The sequence below is a fragment of the Neoarius graeffei genome, chromosome 5, assembly GCF_027579695.1.
Source record: "Neoarius graeffei isolate fNeoGra1 chromosome 5, fNeoGra1.pri, whole genome shotgun sequence".
Taxonomy (NCBI): Eukaryota; Metazoa; Chordata; class Actinopteri; order Siluriformes; family Ariidae; genus Neoarius; species Neoarius graeffei.
Genome location: NC_083573.1, coordinates 70757275 through 70779613, shown reverse-complemented (window position 1 = coordinate 70779613; position 22339 = coordinate 70757275). Strand labels below are relative to the sequence as shown.

General features: G+C 43.3%; 2 protein-coding genes across 11 annotated transcripts in view; one reads left to right on the top strand and one right to left on the bottom strand.

The window, feature by feature from the left end:
- The window catches only part of ndufaf6 (NADH:ubiquinone oxidoreductase complex assembly factor 6), a 31256-nt gene extending 12948 nt beyond the window's left edge, over positions 1–18308 (bottom strand). The window contains exons 1-8 of one of the 7 annotated variants that reach the window (XM_060922330.1): positions 18283–18308; positions 18110–18180; positions 17880–17962; positions 15878–15977; positions 10583–10705; positions 8048–8104; positions 7412–7514; positions 1506–1639 (exon numbers count right to left, since the gene is read on the bottom strand). In XM_060922330.1, the coding sequence (XP_060778313.1) occupies positions 1506–1639; positions 7412–7514; positions 8048–8104; positions 10583–10705; positions 15878–15977; positions 17880–17947 (585 nt within the window). In that variant the 5' untranslated portion in view covers positions 17948–17962; positions 18110–18180; positions 18283–18308. Of the gene's footprint in view, positions 1–1505; positions 1640–7411; positions 7515–8047; positions 8105–10582; positions 10706–12552; positions 12679–13857; positions 14049–15873; positions 15978–17879; positions 18181–18282 lie in introns of those variants that run through there. The other 6 variants (XM_060922329.1, XM_060922328.1, XM_060922334.1 and 3 more) reach the window with 6 other exon arrangements.
- A 201-nt stretch (positions 18309–18509) lies between these two features.
- The window catches only part of nagpa (N-acetylglucosamine-1-phosphodiester alpha-N-acetylglucosaminidase), a 40417-nt gene continuing 36587 nt past the window's right edge, over positions 18510–22339 (top strand). For 3 of the 4 annotated variants that reach the window (XM_060922325.1, XM_060922324.1, XM_060922327.1), the window contains exon 1: positions 18510–18639. In XM_060922325.1, coding sequence (XP_060778308.1) covers positions 18554–18639 — 86 coding nt within the window. In that variant the 5' untranslated portion in view covers positions 18510–18553. Of the gene's footprint in view, positions 18640–18965; positions 19164–22339 lie in introns of those variants that run through there. The other variant, XM_060922326.1, reaches the window with a different exon arrangement.

Here is a 22339-nt window from a genome sequence, read left to right as displayed (position 1 = left end):
CACTTGGTGTCTTTGGTCCCTAAACATCTTTTAAATGTTGTGAAAAGGAATGGCAACAGTACAGAGTGGCAAATGCTTTACCTTCCTAACTTCTTTTGAAATGTGTTGCAAGAATCAAAATTGAAACAAGTCTTTATTTTGGAAAAAATAAAATAAAATGAGATCAAACATCCAATAAATAATGTGCTGTTGTACTGCTTTGAATGCAATACAGGTCAAAAATCAGTGTTATCAGTTTTACTTTCAACATACTGTCCCAACCTTTTCTGATTTGGTGTTGTATTTTATATACAGTATGGTATATTTCTGAAAGCTACAGGTCTTCTTGAATGTACATGTTTTTCTTACGCATAATTCGCAGCCAAGTAAAAGTAAAGTTCTAGCATTTTAAAGTCGGGTTACTACCAGAATTAAAAATTTCATTCCAAATGCAGCGCAAGAGCATCAAAGACAGTTTGATATCTGATTACAACCTAAACTGATTATGCACGTCCATTTCACTCGGACATGCTCCTAACCAACAACTTGATTAAAGCCAGAAGTCCCCGTGTTTGTTAAATGGACCCAGACAGATTAAAGGCTGGTAACAGAAAGGCAGGAGAGAAAAAAAAAGGGAAAAACTAGATAGAACTCGATGGGGATGCCTCCGCCTGGTAGTCTACACACCTTATTAAGTTGTGATTTGGGGATGGACATTTGACCTCACAGTAATCTTGACCTGGTGAAATTACTTGTATTTGCCTTGGAGATATTGTGTTCACAAAGTTTTCGGACAGACATTTGACCTCACAGTGACCTTGACCTTAGACCTTTTGATCTCAAAATCTAATCAGTTCATCGTTGTCCCCAAGTGCACAAATGGTGAAAGTTTGGTGAAATTCCTTTCATTTGCCTTTGAGATATCGTGTTCACAAGGTTGCGGGACGGACGCACGCACGGACGGACGGACGGACAGACAGACAGACAACCCGAAAACATAATGCCTCCTGCACCTAGGTCACAACCGGACGTACGATTTTTTTGGCCATGCGATTTTTGGCGTTTCCCAAATCGCTGCGTTTTTTTTGTTCGTGGAGAAAGACGCATGTTGGCCGCAAGTTTGTCTTGCAACCTGAAAAAAACGTAAGCGCCCGTAGAGTTTGTTTGACATGACAAAGAACCTCTGCGGCCGGTCTGCGGCCAGTCTACGGCTCGAAAATCAGCACGTCACACACGCGCCCTCCGTGCGTTTCTTGCATTTTTTGCACATAGACCGGCCATAGGAGCACGTACAGCCGGTTGTGACCGAGGCATTAAGGTGGCGGAGGCATAAAAATATGTTTCCGTGAACATCCAATTTGTCATTTTTGGCAGTTTGCTATAATTCAGTCACAGCAAAATCCAACAGGTTTTCCGAGACCGTCACACATTTGTGCTATTTGTTGAATTAATATCATCATGTTAAATGTTTTATCATAAAGCATAAGCTGAAAGATCATCTGAGACAGATATTGAAGGACACCCACCAGCATGCAGATGTCCATGGGGAGATAGACCCTGCGTCTCTGGCTGTGGTACGGTGTGGCTCGCAGACACGTCACGATCCCTTGTGCTTTGCCAATATGGCTGGCAGCATGATCTGCATGGACGTCTTTCACTCCTTTATAAACACATGCAAGAATATGAAGCAATTCCTGTTACTTACTCTTTCCTGAAGGGATTAGGGGCTACTTACATCTTATATCCACACAATTTACTCACTGACAAGTAGTTTCCTCTGTGAATGAAATTCCTGTAGATTTATTTCGAACACATTTGACTGATGAATTTATGAAAAAGTGTTCTTCAAAAACATTCTGCAAAAACATATAGACGTTCAATAATCACTCTCAGACTTCCATTAGGAGTAAAGTTTCAAGTAATGTCTTTTTGCCCCTTCAGCAGAACATTACCCAGAGCATCATACTGTTTCTGTGCCTTCTTTCCATAGTGCATCGTCTTCCCCAGGTAAGTGACTCAGTAACTCATACACACCCGGCTGTCCACATGATGTAAACGTAAACATGATCCATCAGACCAGGCCACCTTCCATTGCTCCATGGTCCAGTGTTGATTGTATGTGCTTTCAGCAGTGGACAGGGATCAGGATGGGACCGGTCTGCAGCCCTAAACTCAGTTAGCTGTGATGCACTGTGTGTTCTGTCACCTTTCTATCATAGCCAGCATTAACTTCTTCAGTAATTTGTCCTACAGTAGCTCTTCTGTAGGATCGGACCAGATGTTGCTCCCGGTGTGCATTAATGAGTCTTGGGAGCCTCTTGAACCTGTTGTCGGTTCACCTGATGTCCTTCCTTGGACCATTTTTGGTAGGTACAAACCACTGCATGCCAATGCAAGACCTTTGAAGATGCTCTGACCCAGTCGTCAATTTGGCCAAAGTCGCTCAGATCCTTACGCTTTCCCAATTTTCCTGCACATCAACTTCAAGAACTGTCTGTTCACTTGCTGCCTAATATATCCCATCCCTTGACAGATGCCATTGTAATGAGATAATCAAAATGTTATTTGCTTCACCTATCAGTGGTTTTAATGGCTGATTGGGGTATATTATCAGTTAACAATGACCATTTATCATTTGATTTTTCTTCAATCAAAATTGGAATAAAAATGATACAATTCTCATACTGGGAGAAGTCATGGCCTAATGGTTAGAGAAGTAGCTTTGAGACTAAGGCTACATCCACATGACAACAGCAACGAGATTTTTTTTTTTTTAAATATCGCGTCCACATGGGCAACGGATCAGTAAAATATCAGGTACATATGGCAACGCAACGCTTGCTGAAAATGATGCAATACACATGCCACACCTCTACGTGTGCTGTAAGACGGTCCCATCGGAGACACCAGAACAATAGAAGTAGTAGACGCATGCGCATAAACCCCTTCTTCTGTAGCATCAGCCACAAAGTTTTAATTATTAATCAGCAGCGTAAAACGAAAGACATGGAAAGAGGAATGAATGGGGGTAGATGGAAGCCGGTACGCCAACATTCTGATATCCTCCAGAATTCTTTAATGGTCCAGAATAAATTGAATGCTACATGTTGATGGATTACTTTGTTCTTCTACGCCCTTTTTGAGGAATGTATTGTCGGACTTAAACCAACATCTGAAGAGGTGAGATCGCTCCTTTTTTTTTCCTATTTTTGCTGGCGGGATTGTTTTTGGAAAGCGCACAGGCGGTGCGCGGTTTGGTACTGCTTCCGCAGTGTTTGGACTAAAGACTCTGCCCTAAGGGCTATTCTCTCTCTCTCTCTCTCTCTCTCTCTCACTTTGCACCATTACACAATAAATATTCACAGTGAAAATATTTTGTAAGCACGTTTCATGAACCAAGTTATAGGATTTGTTGACAACTCACATCGAGTTCGTTACACTTCTACCCGGCGTGAAGCACTGACAGTCATGTGGTTGTGACGTCATCGTAAACAAATCCGTTCTACTCATCCAGACGACTTCACAACAGTGCCGTTGCCAGATTTTTCCACCCGTTCTCAAAAGATTTTGTTTTGGGGCACCCAAAACGCCGGTGCCGTGTGGACGCCAGGCCGAAACGATAAACAATTTTATCAGATTCACCTGAATCCGTTGCCATGTGGACAGGGCCTAAAAGGTCATTGGTTTGATTCCCTGGACCAGCAGGAGTGGCTGAAGTGCGCTTGAGCAAAGCACCCAACCCCCAACTGCTCCCCAGGCTGCTCTGGGTATGCTGTACATCGCTCTGGATAAGAGCGTCTGCTAAATGCCATTAATGTAATGAACAAATCACTTCTAGATTTATATAAAAACTATATTTATAAATAATATAGAATGTACCATCTCTGTAGGACACGTATAGCATTAAGTGCACCGGGTATAAGAGGCCGAGAATTTCAAACTGCTAAACAAAGTTTTTACGGTTACAAAAAAAGGGACACTTAAAAAATAACTGCACATACACTTTAAAAAATAAAAAAAGAGGTGAAAATAGGCAGCAATTTTACTGGAAAAAATCAATGTGATGTTTTGTGAACGCTCTTTAGTCATGCCCTTTGCTGGTCAGAGCATTAAAGCTTTATGAGGTTTGTTGCCTTGAAGACAGAAAATTCTCTCTCCATCTCTCTGCTTCTGCCATCATCACCACTTTACTGCCTGAACCCTGAGCTTTTTTTTCTACTGTAGGCTTAGGAAAGAACCACTATAATAAAGGAATAACTCCATGTCATGCCATCACTTAGATGCGTAATTAAATGCAGAGCCATACATGTGAAGTTATGAGGAATCTCTGCCTCAACAGTTGAGCACAAATTCAAGACATGAATGTGTGTGTGTGTGTGTGTGTGTGTGTGTGTGTGTGAGTGAGAGAGAGATAGATAGAGAGAGAGAGAGAGACCAACTGAGAGAGACCGACTGAGAGTGAGACCAAGAAAGAGAGGGAGACCGACCGAGAGAGAGAGAGACCGACCGAGAGAGAGACCAAGAGAGAGAGACCAAGAGGCCAAGAGAGAGAGACCAAGAGAGAGAGACAGACCCCGAGACTGAGACCAAGAGAGACCGAGACCAAGATCAAGAGAGACCGACAGAGAAACCAAGAGAGAGAGACCAACCGAAAGACCGAGAGAGAGAGACCAAGACCGAGAGAGACCGACCGAGAGACCCTGACCGAGAGAGACCAAGAGAGAGAGACCAAAAGAGAGAGACCAAAAGAGAGACCCTGACCGAGAGAGACTGAACGAGAGAGAGACCAAAAGAGAGACCGAGAGGCCAAGAGAGAGAGACAGACCGAGACCGAGAGACCGAGACCAAGAGAGACCAAGAGAGAAACCAAGAGAGACCGACCGAAAGACCAAGAGAGAGAGTGAGAGAGAGAGAGAGAGAGAGAGAGAGAGAGAGAGAGAGAGAGACCAAGAGAGACCGAGACCAAGAGAGACCGAGAGAGAGAGTGAGTGAGTGAGTGAGTGAGTGAGTGAGGTATGAAACTATAAGCATTCATTTTAAAAGACCCTACAAGCATATTTTTTTCAGAATCCTGGGTTTTATTTTAGTACAAATATGGAGGTGATTATAGGAAACCACATGCGCTGACTGGTCGAGAAATTTGGATTATTTTTGATAATCATCTCGAGTGACTAGGCAAAATGGAGGCCAATCGCTTCGACACCGTAAGTGAGGAAGAATTACAGATGACAGAAAATGCTGTTCCTAAAAGCACTAAAGATGCTACGAAGTTTGGTTTAAAACTATTCAGAGGTCAGGTGGAATGGGGATTGATTTTATTTATTCCAAAACAAAGTATTTTATGTGAGTCGGTGTAGATAAGTGACAAGTATGCACACATTACATTTGTATGCTGCTTTTGAAGTTTGAAATAAATTATTTTTTAAATATGATTTTTAAAAATAACGACCTGTGTATTTACACTAAAACAATTATCGGCCTCAGGCTCAGTGAATATCGGGGAATAGTAACCTCGACCTCGTCTCAGCTATTATTCACCGATATTCACATCGCCTTCTGTGATTAATTGTTAAATAAATCTTATTTAAATTATACACCACTCCAGCTTCATTTAACTTAATATAGAATAGTTATTGTTGATTACTTACACAGTTGCTTAAAATATGTCCTCAGCTGGGCCACCTTGTTAATGACCGTCATGACCGCGCTTGAAATATTAAACAAACAAACAAACAAACAAACAAACAAACAAACAAACAAACACTCCACACCCTTGAACTGCTCCTGTTCAGCAGGCACACAGCAGCATTGAAAAGTTCTCTCATTGGTCACATTTCTGTTGCAGAAAGTATTCAAAACTCTTGTCGCAGCATTAAACAGATGTGCACCACATTATCCGTGTAGTCTGGTTCAAAACTACACACCTGCACATCAACTCAGATCTTCAACCTCTGGGAGACGGACTTTCCTTCTCCGAGATTGAAACAATGCTGCTTCTCCAGTCATGTTGAGCTTCAGCTCCGTGTCTCTCTTCCTCTCGCAGAAGTCTAAAGAGTTTCCTCTTCAGGTACTATCTGGAATAACACCTTACTTTCTGTGCAACCGGCGAGTAGCCTAGCGGTTAGCGTGTCCGGCTCTCGATCGGGAGATCGCGTGGTTCTACTCGCGGTTGGGTCATACCAAAGACCATCATGAAAATGGTACCTACTAAAAATGGTACTAATCACTTATACAGGAAGGGACAGAGCAGGCTGTACTTCCTGAGGAGGCTGCGGTCCTTTAACATCTGCAGGAAACTCCTGTGGATGTTCTATCAGTCTGTGGTCACCAGTGTCCTGTTTTACACCGTGGTGTGCTGGGCAGCACATCCAAGAAGGACACATCCAGGCTGGACAAACTGATCAGGCGGGCCGGCTCTGTGGTCGGCATGAAGCTGGACTCTCTGGTGACGGTGGCAGAGAAGAGGACTATGGACAAACTATTGAACATCATGGACGATGCCAGTCACCCTCTGCACACCGTCATCAGCAACCAGAGGAGCCTGTTCAGTGACAGAATGCTCCTTCCCAAGTGCAGGACGAACAGACTCAAAAACTCCTTTGTCCCTCACGCCATCAGACTGTACAACTCCTCTCTGGGGGGGAGGAGGGGGAACAGGAGGACAGAGGACGGGAAGGAGCAGTAGCCTAGCCTAACAATAAGCAATACTGGACAATGTGCAATATAATGTGCAATATAAAGTGCAATATCTCTTCTGCTGCCCCCCCTCCTCCTCTCTCTCCCCCTTCCTCTCTTCCCCATATCTTATTCTTTTTTCTCTTCCCCATATCTTATTTGTATATGTAAATACTTAATTTATTTTAATTTATCTAGAAGTTTTTCTCTGTTTCTTTTCTCTGTTTATCTGTAATGATGCTGCTGGAATCTTAATTTCCCTGAGGGAACCCTCCCAAAGGGATCAATAAAGTTTTATCTCATCTAATCTAATCTAATCTAATCTCATCTAATCTAATCTAATCTAATCTAATCTAATCTAATCTAATCTACTGCCATCTGGCAAGGCACGGTGCAATACAGATGCGAGTGGGGAGTCAAACTCTCGTGGTTAGTAGAGGACTAACCCCCCACTGTAACCCTAGCTATGTAATAGGTGAGAAGCTGAGGGCTACGGAAACGGAGATCGGCGCCGCCCTATGCGCCACTGGCGTGAGAAGGACTTTGGCTTTTTTGGCTTCTGTGCAACAACCTGCCATTTTGTCTTAGTTATTGATTTTTTATTTTATTTATAGCATTACTATTTATGCACCTTGATTTTAAAATTGTCTTTTTATTACCATGTACACCACGCAAGCACTTTTACTTCTTTTCAGATAAGAAAAAAAAAAATCTTTCTGTACTACAGAACAGAGCTCAAGAACTACGACAGACTCACCTAAAGTCTCCAGCAGGAGGTAGAGGAGGGACGACTGGGTGTTCTCTGCGTACGCTTCCAAGTCCTGAAGGTTCCTGTACGCTCGGTCCTCCAAATCCTTTTCCTTCAGAAAGCAACATTAGCACTTCTTTATTACTGAATAATATAACATAATACAATACACACCAGGCTGTGGTAAGTAAAGGCCCGTAGTTTCGCTTGAAAATGTACATGAAATGGACAAAATGGTGGAAGCACTTGTGTCTATTCTGAAAACTGCGAAATGATAAATTACACATTTAAATAGGAATTCATTTCAAATTACTTGCCTCAGACACAGATGTATTTTATATTAAAATCAGGGGGGAAAAACAAAAAAAAAAATCCACACACACACTTGGGCAAACGATTTCCTGTTTTCCTTGCATGGAAGAGAAAGCATAAATTGGGTATTTGAATTTAAACACAAGAAATCAGAATTTTTTTCAAAAACGTGCTTCCAAATTGCACCCGAGTTAGTGCTTGAAATATTGTGTGTTTTTCAAAGCTGTTACGCTGAAGGCGTAAGGTTTCAGCAGTGGTTCAATTCTTGGGATTAACAAGAGCTGAACCGGTTGTAAATTACCCTGAAGGTGACGCTAAAAAAGCTGAACTTACTCTTTCAGCGATGATTCTCAACAGCCATCTCCTCGTCAGTGTGTGTTTCCTCACAGCCTGCAAAGACGAGCAACGATTTACATTACAGACTCACGGTCACTTTCCCACTTTTTAATTCCCTTCATAGGGAATTAAAAAGAGTTAACTAGACGTGCACTTTGGGACTGGGATTCTGTAAGAGCCAACCAAAAAGTCACGCGAGTGGGCGGTTTTTAGTCTGATCTGGGCAAGAGCGGATCGTCAGATATGAAGGCTTGCAGGCGAGGTGATGAAAGGGCTTAGCTTAGTGAGATCATGTATGTGGAAGAGGGCGGATAGTGCTTTCCTTTCGGTGCAGCATGAACAGAAGTTTGAAAAGATTCTGGTTTCACGTGTCTCCAAGGAAATATGTGTTTGCCCCACCCACCCCAGTTGGTAGTTGGGGATGAAATTGGAGGGGGGAAAACACACAAACAAACAAACACCCAACACTTTACCATGTTCATTAATTTATCTTCAGTAAGTTCTCTATCCAACTAAAATCAGTGTAGGTGGATACACAACTGCTGGAGCAGCAGGATTGGTCAAAATTCCTTCAGGAAGGGACAGGAGGAAGATTTTAAACAAAAAACCTGAGCACAACTCTAGAAGCAACAACTGCATTTTAACCAGATGAGTTTAAACGTAACCATGTTTACCCAACGTTCACCCCAAATGCAGCCAGAGCATGAAAACCACTGGAAGTCATTTATTTTCTATGTGAGCCAGCGCCCCTCGGTGCCGAGATCATTGGTGGTGTGTCTTGGGCTGTGGGGCGTTGGAATAAAGTTGAAGTCCAGGCAACTTTACGGTAACGGGCTATGACACGGTTCAGCGGCAACCAGTCGGAATTTAGAAGTGCTCCTCTCTCGAGAATCCTAGAGAGTAAATTTTGGTTCCATTCAAACGGTTCCCAAGTAACCTACCATGGAGGAGAAAGTGATATTTGCAGTGGCAGGTTTCCCCATTATTTACAGTATGACATGTCCCTGTTTGCATAAAGAGACATTTTTAAAACAAAAACACGAAGCATGGCCCAAGATGTCAAACTGTAGATGTTTCAAGTGAGTTGAAGTGCATAATATATTTTGTGAAAATGGGAGGGAACTGCATGCTAACGAGCACCATAGCATGCAAAAGTGTGTTGGTTATTTACTTATATGTGACTTGAACGATGGTGTTGAGCGGGAGGTGTTATGAGACAAGAGGTGCATGTTGGACGTTAAAGTGCATATTCTGGACCAATTTCGTGGTTTTTTTAAAAATATGAAAGTATGTCCCTTTACACACTCATCCAGAAGGGTAATTTTGCACAAGGCCATCTGTCAACAGCAGAAAAAAATAAAATAAAACACATCTGGAAAAATCCCAAGGGAGTCTGGAGCCAGATTCGTGACGTCACCTGCGGAAGCGCCAGCAGGCTGCACGAGCTTTGCCCGGTTTCAGTGCACAGCCTGTGTAGACCAAGCGCTCCCATTTCTCTCTCATTGTCCGGTCTTTTGGGAAACGATGAGTACTAATCCCATCAAGATTAGTGCTGCTACACCCTCCTACGATACGTCTGTTAACCATTTTAATAATTACGCGATAACGTTGAAGAAATTTGCAGAAAACCACCAGGTCGTTTTCTCATAAACAAACCAGCGCTGGCATAGGATTCAGAGGGAGGCGTCCCGCACGTGACGTCACGAAAATCAATATTTGCCGGGAAATCCAAATGCCAAGTTTTTTCAGAGGCGGACCAATTCGCCTCAAATGGCTTGATTTCAACTGAATTTTTCTGGTATTGCGCAAGGTAAAAAAATTGCAGAGAATGCAGAATGTTACAGATATTTGACCAAAGTTTAATATAAAATAGGAGAATTACGTTGATCTTGCTCCTGAATTTACCCGTGATATGCACTTTAAAACGAAAGCAGTCATGGTATTCTTAACCAAACTAAAAATATTTATTATTTTCCCCATCCATCATCCATAGCCGCTTATCCTGTACAGGGTCACAGGCAAGCTGGAGCCTATCCCAGCTGACTACGGGCGAAAGGCGGGGTACACCCTGGACAAGTCGCCAGGTCATCACAGGGCTGATACATAGACACAGACAACCATTCACACTCACATTCACACCTACGGTCAATTTAGAGTCACCAGTTAACCTAACCTGCATGTCTTTGGACTGTGGGGGAAACCGGAGCACCCGGAGGAAACCCACGGGGAGAACATGCAAACTCCACATAGAAAGGCCCTCGCCGGCCACGGGGCTCGAACCCGGACCTTCTTGCTGTGAGGCGACAGCGCTAACCACTACACCACCGTGCCGCCCCACTTCGGACATAACGTGTACAATTGTACACATGAAGTTCCATCGCATTTTTCCTTGTGTCCAAAGGGGTTATGTCAAAAATGTAAGCAAACACAATTTAGTAAAATAAATAAATAAATAAATAAACCACACACACACACACACTTTGAGCCTTTGGCATCATTATTTAAATGGTTTAGAAGTTGAGTGAAACTGACCCTCCACAGCTCTGCACTAACAGGCTGCAGCGGAGGCTCGTCTCTGTAAACGTCCTCCACTGCCGTCTTCCAAAACTGCATTCGCATGAGACCAATCGTCTTCTGAGACACAGAGTCCTTCACCTACACACAAACAAAATACATCATTCAATTCATCACGGCGTGCCGACTGTAATTAAAATGTACACACATTCACACGGTAAGCTCTACAGTACACAAGTCTCACGCTTCCTTTTCTGAAACGCTTTCTTTAGTAACACACAAAGTAAACAAGTTATGAAAGTGAAGATTAAACTTGGTATGTTTGGCCCCTGGGAACCTTAAAGTGGACCAATTTCATGTTTTTTTTATATGAAAGTATGTCCCTTTACACACTCATCCAGAAGGGTAATTTTGCACAAGGCCATCAGTCTACAGCAAAAAAAAATAAAATAACAAAACGCGGCTGGAAAAATCCCAAGGGAGTCTGGAGCCAGATTCGTGACGTCACCTGCGGAAGCGCCAGCAGGCTGCGCGAGCTTTGCACGGTTTCAGTGCACAGCCTGTGTAGACCAAGTTTAGCGGCTAGCAATTTTTGTAATGAAATATGGAATTGTCACCTGAGCTTCTAAACCCATGGATTCATGCATCAATGCTCGTCTATCTATTGTTACATAAATCATATTTTTTCTAATTACTATGATGTATTTACTGTATATATTTCATTTAGAAGAGTACTGGCTACTGTAGGAGAAAGATTTCATAAGCTCCACACATGGAATCGGCTAAGCAGGGTTGTAGCTACATTTAATGTGTTTGACAGGTCCCAAGATCTCAAGCCCGGATGCGCAGATCCCTTGATACATGTGAAGTAAAATGTAAAGAAAATGTGACCTTGGGTGCTGTGGGAGACGGCTGCCTCTCCAGTAGCTCTGTAGTTTTTAGCTCTTTAAACCTCTTTTTTCCACCTTTTTACTTTTCTGCTCTTCTTACGAAGACATAGTGGGTTTTTCTTCATATCCCATGGATATTTTTAACTTTAACACGCAACCAGGAGCCAGTTTTCTTGCTTATTTGAGAGAGGAGCTGCTGGCCCTGAAAACAATGGGACGAGCTGGGATACGACACCCCATCCCGGCCGAGCTGAGGAGGAAACCCAGGGGCTACAAAGCCGGGGCTAAGCTAAAGGCTAGGCTAGCGGACAACGGGCAGCGCTGCAAACCATCCATTCCCTCCGTTATCATGGGGAATGTGAACTCGCTGCCGAATAAGGTCGACGAGCTATCCGCACTGAACAACCAGCGGATTTATCGGGACAGCAGCTTGTTTATTTTTACAGAGATATGGCTAACACACCTCGTGCCAGATGCTAACGTGGACCTGCGGGGATTCACTGCTGCGAGAGCCGACAGAGACACTAAAGCATGCGGGAAAGGCAAAGGTGGGGGACTCATCATTTACGTGAACAACCGCTGGTGTAACCCGGGACATTTCTCCATAAAGACAGTCTTATGTTGGCCGGATTTGGAGCTGCTAGCATCACCATCTGTGTTTACATCCCTCCGAGGGCAGCCGCTGCATGTGAGGGGATTCACTCTGTCACAGCAAGGCTGCAGACACAGCACCCTGAGGCATTTATCATCATTTCTGGGGACTTTAATCACACTACTATGGACTCTACTTTGGCTGCTTTTTACCAGGCTGTGGACTGTATCTTTTTAATTTCCCTGAGGGAACCCTCCCAAAGGGATCAATAAAGTTCTATCTAATCTAATCTAATCTAATCTAATCTAATCTAATCTAATCTAATCTAATCTAATCTAATCTAATCTAATCTAATCTAATCTAATCTAATCTAATCTAATCCAAGTGTATTATCGCCCAGCGCTTTCGTGTTGTTTACTTTTGTGTGTGTCAATAAATAACATTATCCGTGTACCACACAAACAAAGGAACACCTAATTTAGAGTACAGTCTCTCTTATTTCTTACCCTGGCAACAGCCAACTTGTGAATTGCTGATTTTCTTGGTCTTTTTCTCGGCTCTGCTTTGGTCCTCGGCTTCCGGGTGCCTCGCACGAAGCGCTCCCATTTCTCTCTCAGTGTCCGGTCTTTTGGGAAACGATGAGTACTAATCCCATCATGATTGGTGTTGCTACACCCTCCTACGATACATCTGTTAACCATTTTAATAATTACGCGATAACATTGAAGAAATTTGCAGAAAACCACCAGGTCGTTTTCTCATAAACAAACCAGCGCTGACGTAGGATTCAGAGGGAGGCGTCCCGCACGCGACGTCACGAAAATCAATGTTTGTCGGGAAATCCAAATGCCGAGTTTTTTCAGAGGCGGACCAATTCGCCTCAAATGGCTTGATTTCAACGGAATTTTTCTGGTATTGTGCAAGGTAAAAAAAAAAAAATTGCAGAGAATGCAGAATGTTCCAGATATTTGACCAAAGTTTAATATAAAATAGGAGAATTACATTGATCTTGCTCCTGGATTTACCCGTGATATGCACTTTAATTCTGTCAATCTGCATCAAGCTACAAATTTAACACGGCTTTAACCTTCACTTCATCTTACACATAAGTGAAAACTGGGTGTGTGTTATGCCTCATTACAAAGAAATAGGGAAAAATAGCATGTTTTGCCAATATTTAACAGTTATTCCATGAAATTGAGTCGTACACGAGCTGATAGCTGACGAGGCGCGTAGCACCGAGCTGACTATAAGCCATGTACGACAAGATTGAGTGGAATAACTGTTTTATTCCATCCACATTCACTGTATTCTGAGAAACGGAGCATTTTTTTATGCAAATTCGATAAATAAAACCTTTATACAAAACGCAGACAAAATAATTTCCGAGAATGTAAACACACCGGCAAAATTACAGGAGCAATTTGTGGAAAATGCTATAACAATAATTCTTGGAAAAGTAAAAAATAAAAATAAGGTTCTTCCCATCAAACTCTTTTATTCCATATTTTGTTGCGTATTTTTGGGGGTTTTGTTTGAGTTGAGTTTTTATTTCGTCCTCGGTTGGTTCAGCAACACGCGCCGCCATTTTGTTTTTCTCTACTCATGGTATATGAGCTGATATCCTCGTAGTAGAGTAGCCAATCAGAGCATGTAATTGCTCATATCCAGTGAATGTGGAGAGAATAAACGTACGTTTCTTATTACTATGGGAGATTTTGCTGTTATTTTTTCCTGGAATTGAAGGAATGCTCTAGATTCAGATGCAATTTGAGGATGGCATCATCTTTACTAAGTGCACTTGAAATTACCATGGTAAGACTTTATTGCATCATCAGTCAGGTGGGGTCATTGAGCATTATCATAATCATCATCATCATCATCATGTTTTCCCTCTTGGCGTGGTAACAGCCTCGGGACGTTCCTGCCTGGATCGGGTTGGAAATCTCCTTTCCAGCAGTTGCACGTAGTCCGATTTGTCCACCACCATCAGATGTCTCGCCTGGTGGATGTCGATACCCAGTGCTCATATCTCATTATCTCTAGCCGCTTTATCCTGTTCTACAGGGTCGCAGGCAAGCTGGAGCCTATCCCAGCTGACTACGGGTGAAAGGCGGGGTACACCCTGGACAAGTCGCCAGGTCATCACAGGGCTGACACATAGACACAGACAACCATTCACACTCACATTCACACCTACGGTCAATTTAGAGTCACCAGTTAACCTAACCTGCATGTCTTTGGACTGTGGGGGAAACCGGAGCACCCGGAGGAAACCCACGCGGACACGGGGAGAACATGCAAACTCCACATAGAAAGGCCCTCGCCGGCCGCGGGGCTCGAACCCGCACCTTCTTGCTGTGAGGCGACAGTGCTAACCACTACACCACCGTGCCGCCCGATACCCAGTGCTTTTGGCTTAAAACAAATGAGCCTTCGTTCAGTTCATCTTCCTATTAGTTGATGAAATCTGGGTGAGTGGCTTCCTCTGGTCATTGTTTTAATGAGAGTGGTGTAGAAAGGACTGACGAGGTGCAGTATTGGAGTTGCCATTTAGAGCATTGTACAAAAACGATGGGCCGAACTGAGCTGCAGGATCTGACACAGGAGGAGGAGGAGGGAAATCTATTGCTAATAAGAAGCAAAGTCCTAACTGCATTAACCGAAAGAGATCTTTGCATTCTTGTGCAATTTGAGTTTCTGCTGTGAGAAAACCCGTTTTCTTGACATCCACAAGACTGCAGACTGAAACACCACGTTGAGAGAGAGAGAGAGAGAGAGAGAGAGAGAGAGAGACCTGCGCTGACAAGAAGTCTATAGTACCTTAAAGTGCATATCACAGGTAAATGCAGGAGCAAGATCAATGTAATTCTCCTATTTTATATTAAACTTTGGTCAAATATCTGTAACACTCTGCAATTTTTTTTTTACCTTGCGCAATACCAGAAAAATTCCGTTGAAATCAAGCCATTTGAGGCGAATTGGTCCGCCTCTGAAAAAACTTGGCGTTTGGATTTCCCGGCAAACGCTGATTTTTGGGACATCCTCTACGGGACGCCTCCCTCTGAATCCTACGTCAGCGCTGGTTTGTTTATGAGAAAACGACCTGGTGGTTTTCTGCAAATTTCTTCAACGTTATCGCGTAATTATTAAAATGGTTAACAGGTGTATCGTAGGAGGGTGTAGCAACACCAATCATGATGGGATTAGTACTCATCGTTTCCCAAAAGACCGGACAGTGAGAGAGAAATGGGAGCGCTTGGTCTACACAGGCTGCGCACTGAAACCGTGCAAAGCTCGCGCAGCCTGCTGGCGCTTCCGCAGGTGACGTCACGAATCTGGCTCCAGACTCCCTTGGGATTTTTCCAGCCGCGTTTTGTTATTTTATTTTTTTCTGCTGTAGACAGATGGCCTTGTGCAAAATTACCCTTCTGGATGAGTGTGTAAAGCGACATACTTTCATATAAAAAAACATGAAATTGGTCCAGAATATGCACTTTAATCACTCTTGACAACTGTGTTGAGTGGAAAAGAACCTCCGCATGCACAACACGTCAGACCTTGAGGTGGATGGTTTACAACAGCAGAAGACCACATCAAGTTCCACTCCTGTCAGCCAAGAACAGGAATCTGAAGCCATCGCAGGCACAGACTCGCCCAAATTAGGATTTTGTTTTGCATTGCACTGCTGCCACACAATAAGCTGATTAGATAACTAGATGAACGAACGTGCACGTGTTCCTAATAAAATGGATGGCGAGTGTGAAATAACATTAAAAATGTTTAATTCTAGAGGTTTGTAAACAAGCATCAGCTCTTATAAATACCTGCCTGTGCCAGCTCCACATTAAAAGCCCTCAGTGCCAAAGAGGAGCGACGAGCAGCCTCAGGAAGAAGCAAAGAACTTATAAAGCCTTCATAGTCTCGCAATCTGTCAGCAAAAGCACAAAGATGCATTATTCACGATCATATCTGCATTTTAGCATTACACTGGTATAGTAACAAGCTGAAACGTGATAAACATACTGCGCCGTAAACGTGTCTGCATTGTAGGGACAGTAAGATTTGGGTTAGTTCTGCTAATAAATACGTATGAAAGATTTTAGGGAAACTAGCATGACCTTTCTTGATTTACGAACAGAAATGCAATTTTCACTCGCCTTAGCTTGTACTGCTCCCTCACTGGCAGAGCACATTACAAAAACTTCTAAATGTGAATGTTTTGTTCATACTCGCCATGCAGAGAAGGATTTAAGATTTACCGAAGTCTCATCCCTACCAAACTTCCTGCAGCACAGAGAGATGTCATTTGTATATAGTGTTTAAATATACAGTGTGATTGGCACATGCATATGCATATTATATCATCTCATTATCTCTAGCCACTTTATCCTTTCACAGGGTTGCAGGCAAGCTGGAGCCTATCCCAGCTGACTACGGGCGAAAGGCGGGGTACACCCTGGACAAGTTGCCAGGTCATCACAGGGCTGACACATAGACACAGACAACCATTCACACTCACATTCACACCTACGGTCAATTTAGAGTCACCAGTCAACCTAACCTGCATGTCTTTGGACTGTGGGGGAAACCGGACCACCCAGAGGAAACCCACGCAGACGTGGGGAGAACATGCAAACTCCGCACAGAAAGGCCCTCGCCGGCCGCTGGGCTCGAACCCGGAACCTTCTTGCTGTGAGGCGACAGTGCTAACCACTACACCACCGTGCCGCCCTAAAGCTAGGATCAAGGACTATTTGACTACTGAATGCACAAATCCTCTTACTGAACGCAGCTGGTGATTATATTATCTCATCTCATCTCATTATCTCTAGTTGCTTTATCCTTCTACAGGGTCGCAGGCAAGCTGGAGCCTATCCCAGCTGACTACAGGCGAAAGGTGGGGTACACCCTGGACAAGTCGCCAGGTCATCACAGGGCTGACACATAGACACAGACAACCATTCACACTCACATTCACACCTACGGTCAATTTAGAGTCACCAGTTAACCTAACCTGCATGTCTTTGGACTGTGGGGGAAACCGGAGCACCCGGAGAAAACCCACGCGGACACGGGGAGAACATGCAAACTCCACACAGAAAGGCCCTCGCCGGCCCCAGGGCTCGAACCCGGACCTTCTTGCTGTGAGGCGACAGCGCTAACCACTACACCACCGTGCCGCCCAGTTAGAAAATCAATCTCACTCTAATCTATAGCTAATAACCAGTTCCATGCTAACAAGGCTTTAGCAGCTCGTCATTCAGAACAACAGAAACGACTGCATCCCAAATAAACTGTCCAAATGATGGAAAATATTGCCATAAAGAGTGTGATTTGTGGTACACCACCGTGCCGCCCTAAAGCTAGGATCAAGGACTATTTGACTACTGAATGCACAAATCCTCTTACTGAACGCAGCTGGTGATTATATTATAATGATGTGATTTGCCAATTTGTTTTAACAGTTTTTTTTTCCAATTGTGTATTTTATGTGGATCTACTGTGCTGCCCTCTTGGCCAGGATCCCCTTACAAAAGAGATTCTGAATGTCAATGGGATTATTTGGTTAAAGAAAGAAAGAAAGAAAGAAAGAAAGAAAGAAAGAAAGAAAGAAAGGTTGAGCCGAAAGGGTTAAAGGCCTAACAGTGGCAGCTTGGCAGTGCTGGGACTCGAACCCATGACCTTCTGATCAGTAACCCAGAGCTTTAACCCGCTGAAATTTATTATAATCTAATCATGAGTTCACATTTTAAGATCAGGATTGACAACCAGTGTCTTAAATACGCGAGTTTTGTTGTGATTTTATGACCGAGTCTGTGCTGCTGCTCACCTCACAAGATCAACACAGTACTGCTCGTCGTGTTGCGAGGCTGAATGTGTTGCTGTCCTCGAACCCATAACCTCTGCCCGTGTCTGAGAACACACAACATGCGGAAATATTTTACGACAAAATAAATTCCTAGTGTTTAAAAGTCCACATTTTATTCTGATGCCTGGTGGCATGTTTATAACAGCCATGCTCACGGCCTTCCACTCAGCTCTCTGCAGCATCAGTCTAACCTGGTGCACCCCAATTCAGGTCCCCCAAACTCCATCCACAGCGCACTGTTTTTCGTTCCGCCTGTCAAAACCTGTTTAAGGACAATTTATTTAGGTGTAAAATAATTTATTATACAACACATGTTTTTTTTTTTTACAGACTGATTACGATTTACGAATACATATCCACACACTGATGTCTGATGTTCTTTTTAATAATTGTTGCAGTACAGAGCCTGATTTAAGTCACGTGAGAAGATTCCCGGAAGTTATCTGCATTGTGGTGAATCTCAAATGGCTTGCGAGTTGAACAAAAGTGCACTAGATAGGGCGGAGAAAAACGTTATGTTAACGGTTATATAGTGCGCTTATATAGGGAGTAGGCCTGTATTTGGTATTTAGCGTGTAAGAAGTTGGAAATGATACTGTCCGGTTTTTAAATGTAGCTCGCAAAGTATTTGGCACATGGCAAAATTGTCAGAAAATGTTGCTTGTATTTGTGTTCTCTTTTTATGGATTGCAGTGTTGATGACGGAGAGCAAGAATGTGCGGTAAGATACATTTATATATATATATATATATATATATATATATATATATATATATAGTTTTTTTTTCTTAAAGCTACACTATGAAATCAACCAGTGGAGTATAAGAATGGCCCTTATTATAGCACTGGGAGCGCAACAGTGTTTAACTCCCGAGTCTCTGTATTTAGAGGCTGTTTAATCTCACAGTTCTAAATGTACTAAATGGATCATAAAGGTAAAATTTTATATACAGTAGCGTGCAAAAGTTTGGGCACCCTTACTGAAAATGTCTGTTACTGTGAATAGTTAAGTGAGCAGAAGATGAACTGATCACCAAAAGGCATAAAGGTAAAGACAAGACATTTCTTTTCAGCGTTTTCTGCAAGATTTGTGTAGGGGAGAGGGGGGTAAATTGAGCCAGTGGGTAAGTTGACCCACCCCCTGTATTAAGGCACTGGTACACCTTTAGAGTCATGTGATCAGAAATTCTACAATCACCATTCATTTGCTGTTCCATGTGAAGGAGAGATGTCCATGCTTGCGTGGTAAGTATGTTTTTTTTCACAAAAATACATTTTTTGTTTGTCAAAGTAAATTTTTTACACATCAGATATAAAGGGTATTTTGCTAAAAGCAAATTTATCAAGGTCTAAAAACATATATCATACATGTTGATGGTTAGCTAGTGTATCAAATCATGGTGATAATTTAGCTAAAGATTAGCCTGATTAGCCAGAACAGGTTGTTTTTTCCAAAATGGTGACTGTGGGGTAAAGTGAGCCAGTTGCCTTGGGTCAAATTGAGCCACTGGTTCAACTTACCCCACCTTGAGCCACTAGTTATTTTAATCCTAAAAAGTCTGAAAATGGCATTTGTACGATTTCTATGACTTTAAATGAACCAAGCACCAGAGATCTGTTAGTTGGCGACTTTGTTATTGTTAAGTTTGAAGCCAAAAGCAGAAGCTACAATTACATTGGCATGGTGGAAAAACTAGAGAATGATGAAGTGACTGCAAGGTTTCTGAGAAGAATCCGGGGAAGCACTGCCAATGAGAAACCCACTTTCGCTTTCAGGGAAAATGATGTGGCACTTTTTCCACAAAGTGATGTGCTGAAGAAGTTACCTCAACCTCAAAAGGCAGGAGGAACTGCACGGAGGCAACAGCACTTCATATTTCCTTGTAGCGTTGAAGGTTGGAATGTGGAATAATTAGTTGTTGAGTAAGAAAAACAAAGCCTTGTTCAATAAAGAATGTTAGGTCAAGTTAAAGAATTTAAAAAAGTTAAAGAAGTTAGAAAAGGTTTTGCATACACTGTTATTTTTGTGTCTGCACTGCATTAAAATATTTAGAACAATACCCTTGGATTATCTATTTATTTATTATTTTAAGTAAAGCTCGAGTTTTACACGAGAAAAGCTGCATTGGTCACTTTACCCCCAGGTGGCTCAATTTACCCACTTATGCCGCTTTTCCACTACAAACGCGGCTGAGCCGTGCCGTGCCGAGTCGAGCTGAGTCGAGCTGAGCGGGGCTATTGAAGTTGCATTTCGACTACAACCGCGCTGAACCGTGCTGGCTGGAAGTGGGTGGACACATTGGGTGGAGTTAGCGAAAGTGGGTGGACGTCACGTGATGTCGTTAAGCAGCGCAAACAGTGACATCAGTGACAGTGGCGGAACAAGTCAGAGCCGGGCCGGGGGCGGGGCAAATGACCGGGCCCTTTATTAAAGCTTATCATAACATCATTTTAGGCTACAAAATGTCCGCAACTGCGGTGTTTACCAATTTCAACACTACCGGGTGCAACTATGTTATTTAGTACATCAAGTCCTTCAAACGAACATGTAACTCAGAAACAAAAAACATTAGGATACTGTACATGGCTCATAATAAAACATCAATAGCCTATACTGCGCACATTATTTGAAGGGCATACGAATGAGCGCTCAGAGTGGTGACAGGAAGAGTCAGAAATAAAAGGAGGGCGGTGCAAACCTCACTGAATGCACTGTGTTTACCAATTTCAACACTACGGGGTGCAACTATGTTATTTTGTACATTAAGTCCTTCAAACGAACATGTAACTCAGAAACAAAAAAACATTAGGCGACATACTGTACATGGCTCATAATAAAACATCAATAGCCTACTGCGCGCATTATTTGAAGGGCATACGACGAGCCTTGCGCTCCGCGAACTCGTCCACGATGCTCTGTATGTCACTGATTCAGTGATCTTTTAAGCGGTAGTCTCACGACCCGGATAGTAAACAATAAACATGGAGGACATGGAGTCGTTAGTGTTGCTGGTCTCGGTGCTGTGGCTTGTTGTCACCGACAACGCGGACAGATACTGGCAAGAGCGTATAGATGAGGCGAGGCGCATAAGGCTTCAGAAATTCTCGTAATTCGTAATTATTCTTCTTCCGGGTTTGTGGTGTTTACAGATCCCAGCGTGCTCGCGGGGCGTGTGTGGGCATGTGAGGACACTCCTCCTCACCAATCAGTGCACAGGGGAGTGTCTGCTCACGCCTCCAGCCCCACTCGGCTCGCTTTGGCTCGGTTCAGCCCCACTCCAAAACGGTGCGAGTTTTAGGGGCTAAGCAGGGCTGAAGCGAGCTGAGTCGTGCTGGTTTTTGGTAGTCGAAACGCGAGCCGTGTCGGGCTGAAGTGAGCTGAAGCGAGCTGAAGTGAGCTGAAAAAGGGTAGTGGAAAAGGGCCATTAGATGGCTCAACTTACCCTTAAGGTGGGGGAAGTTGAGCCATCACACCACTTTTTTTTGACAAGTCATTTTTTCATTATCGTTTGTCATAGATACATACTTGTCATTTCTATTTACAGCACACATCCTGGACTATATGTGGGTGGTTTTGTTTTTGTGCTATAACATTTTTCCTTGCTGAGAAGACAGCATTAGTAAGAAATGGCTCAATTTACCCCACTCTCCCCTATTATTTTTGTTTTGTACAATTGGAGAGTGAAAACAGAAAAGGAACGCCATGCGAAAGTTTGGGCACCCCAATACATTTGAGCTCTCAGGTAACTTTTACCAAGGTTCCAGACCTTAATTAGCTTACTGAGCGGTGGCTTGTTCAAATTCTTCGTTAGGAAAGGTCAGATGATGCAGATTTCAAAGCTGTATAAATTCTCTTGACTCCTCAAACTTGTCCCTAAAATCAACAGCCATGGGCTCCTCGAAGAAGAAACCTTTATCTGTCACATGCACACTTCAAGCACAGTGAAATTCATCCTCTGCTGAAGCAGTGAACACACGCGCACACTCAGAGCAGTGGGCAGCCACACCAAAGCGCCTGGGGAGCAGTCAGGGGTTCGGTGCCTTGCTTAAGGGCACCTCAGCCCAAGGATGCCCCGCGTTAACCTAACTGCATGTCTTTGGGGGAAACCGGAGCACCCGGAGGAAACCCACACAGACACGGGGAGAACATGCAAACTCCGCACAGAAAGGCCCTCGCCGGCCGCTGGGTTCGAACCCAGAATCTTCTTGCTGTGAGGCGACAGTGCTAACCACTACACCACCATGCACAAAGATCGATCCATAACAGTTGTAAATGTCACTTAATTCCCCAGGGTGTCGATAATGGTGGACACCAGTGAAAGCGATCACTATTATCGACACATCACGGGACTTCTCAAACCCATGTTTAGATACAAAATGGTGTCTGTCAAATGAAAGCGTAAGAAACAAAGTAGGTTTCG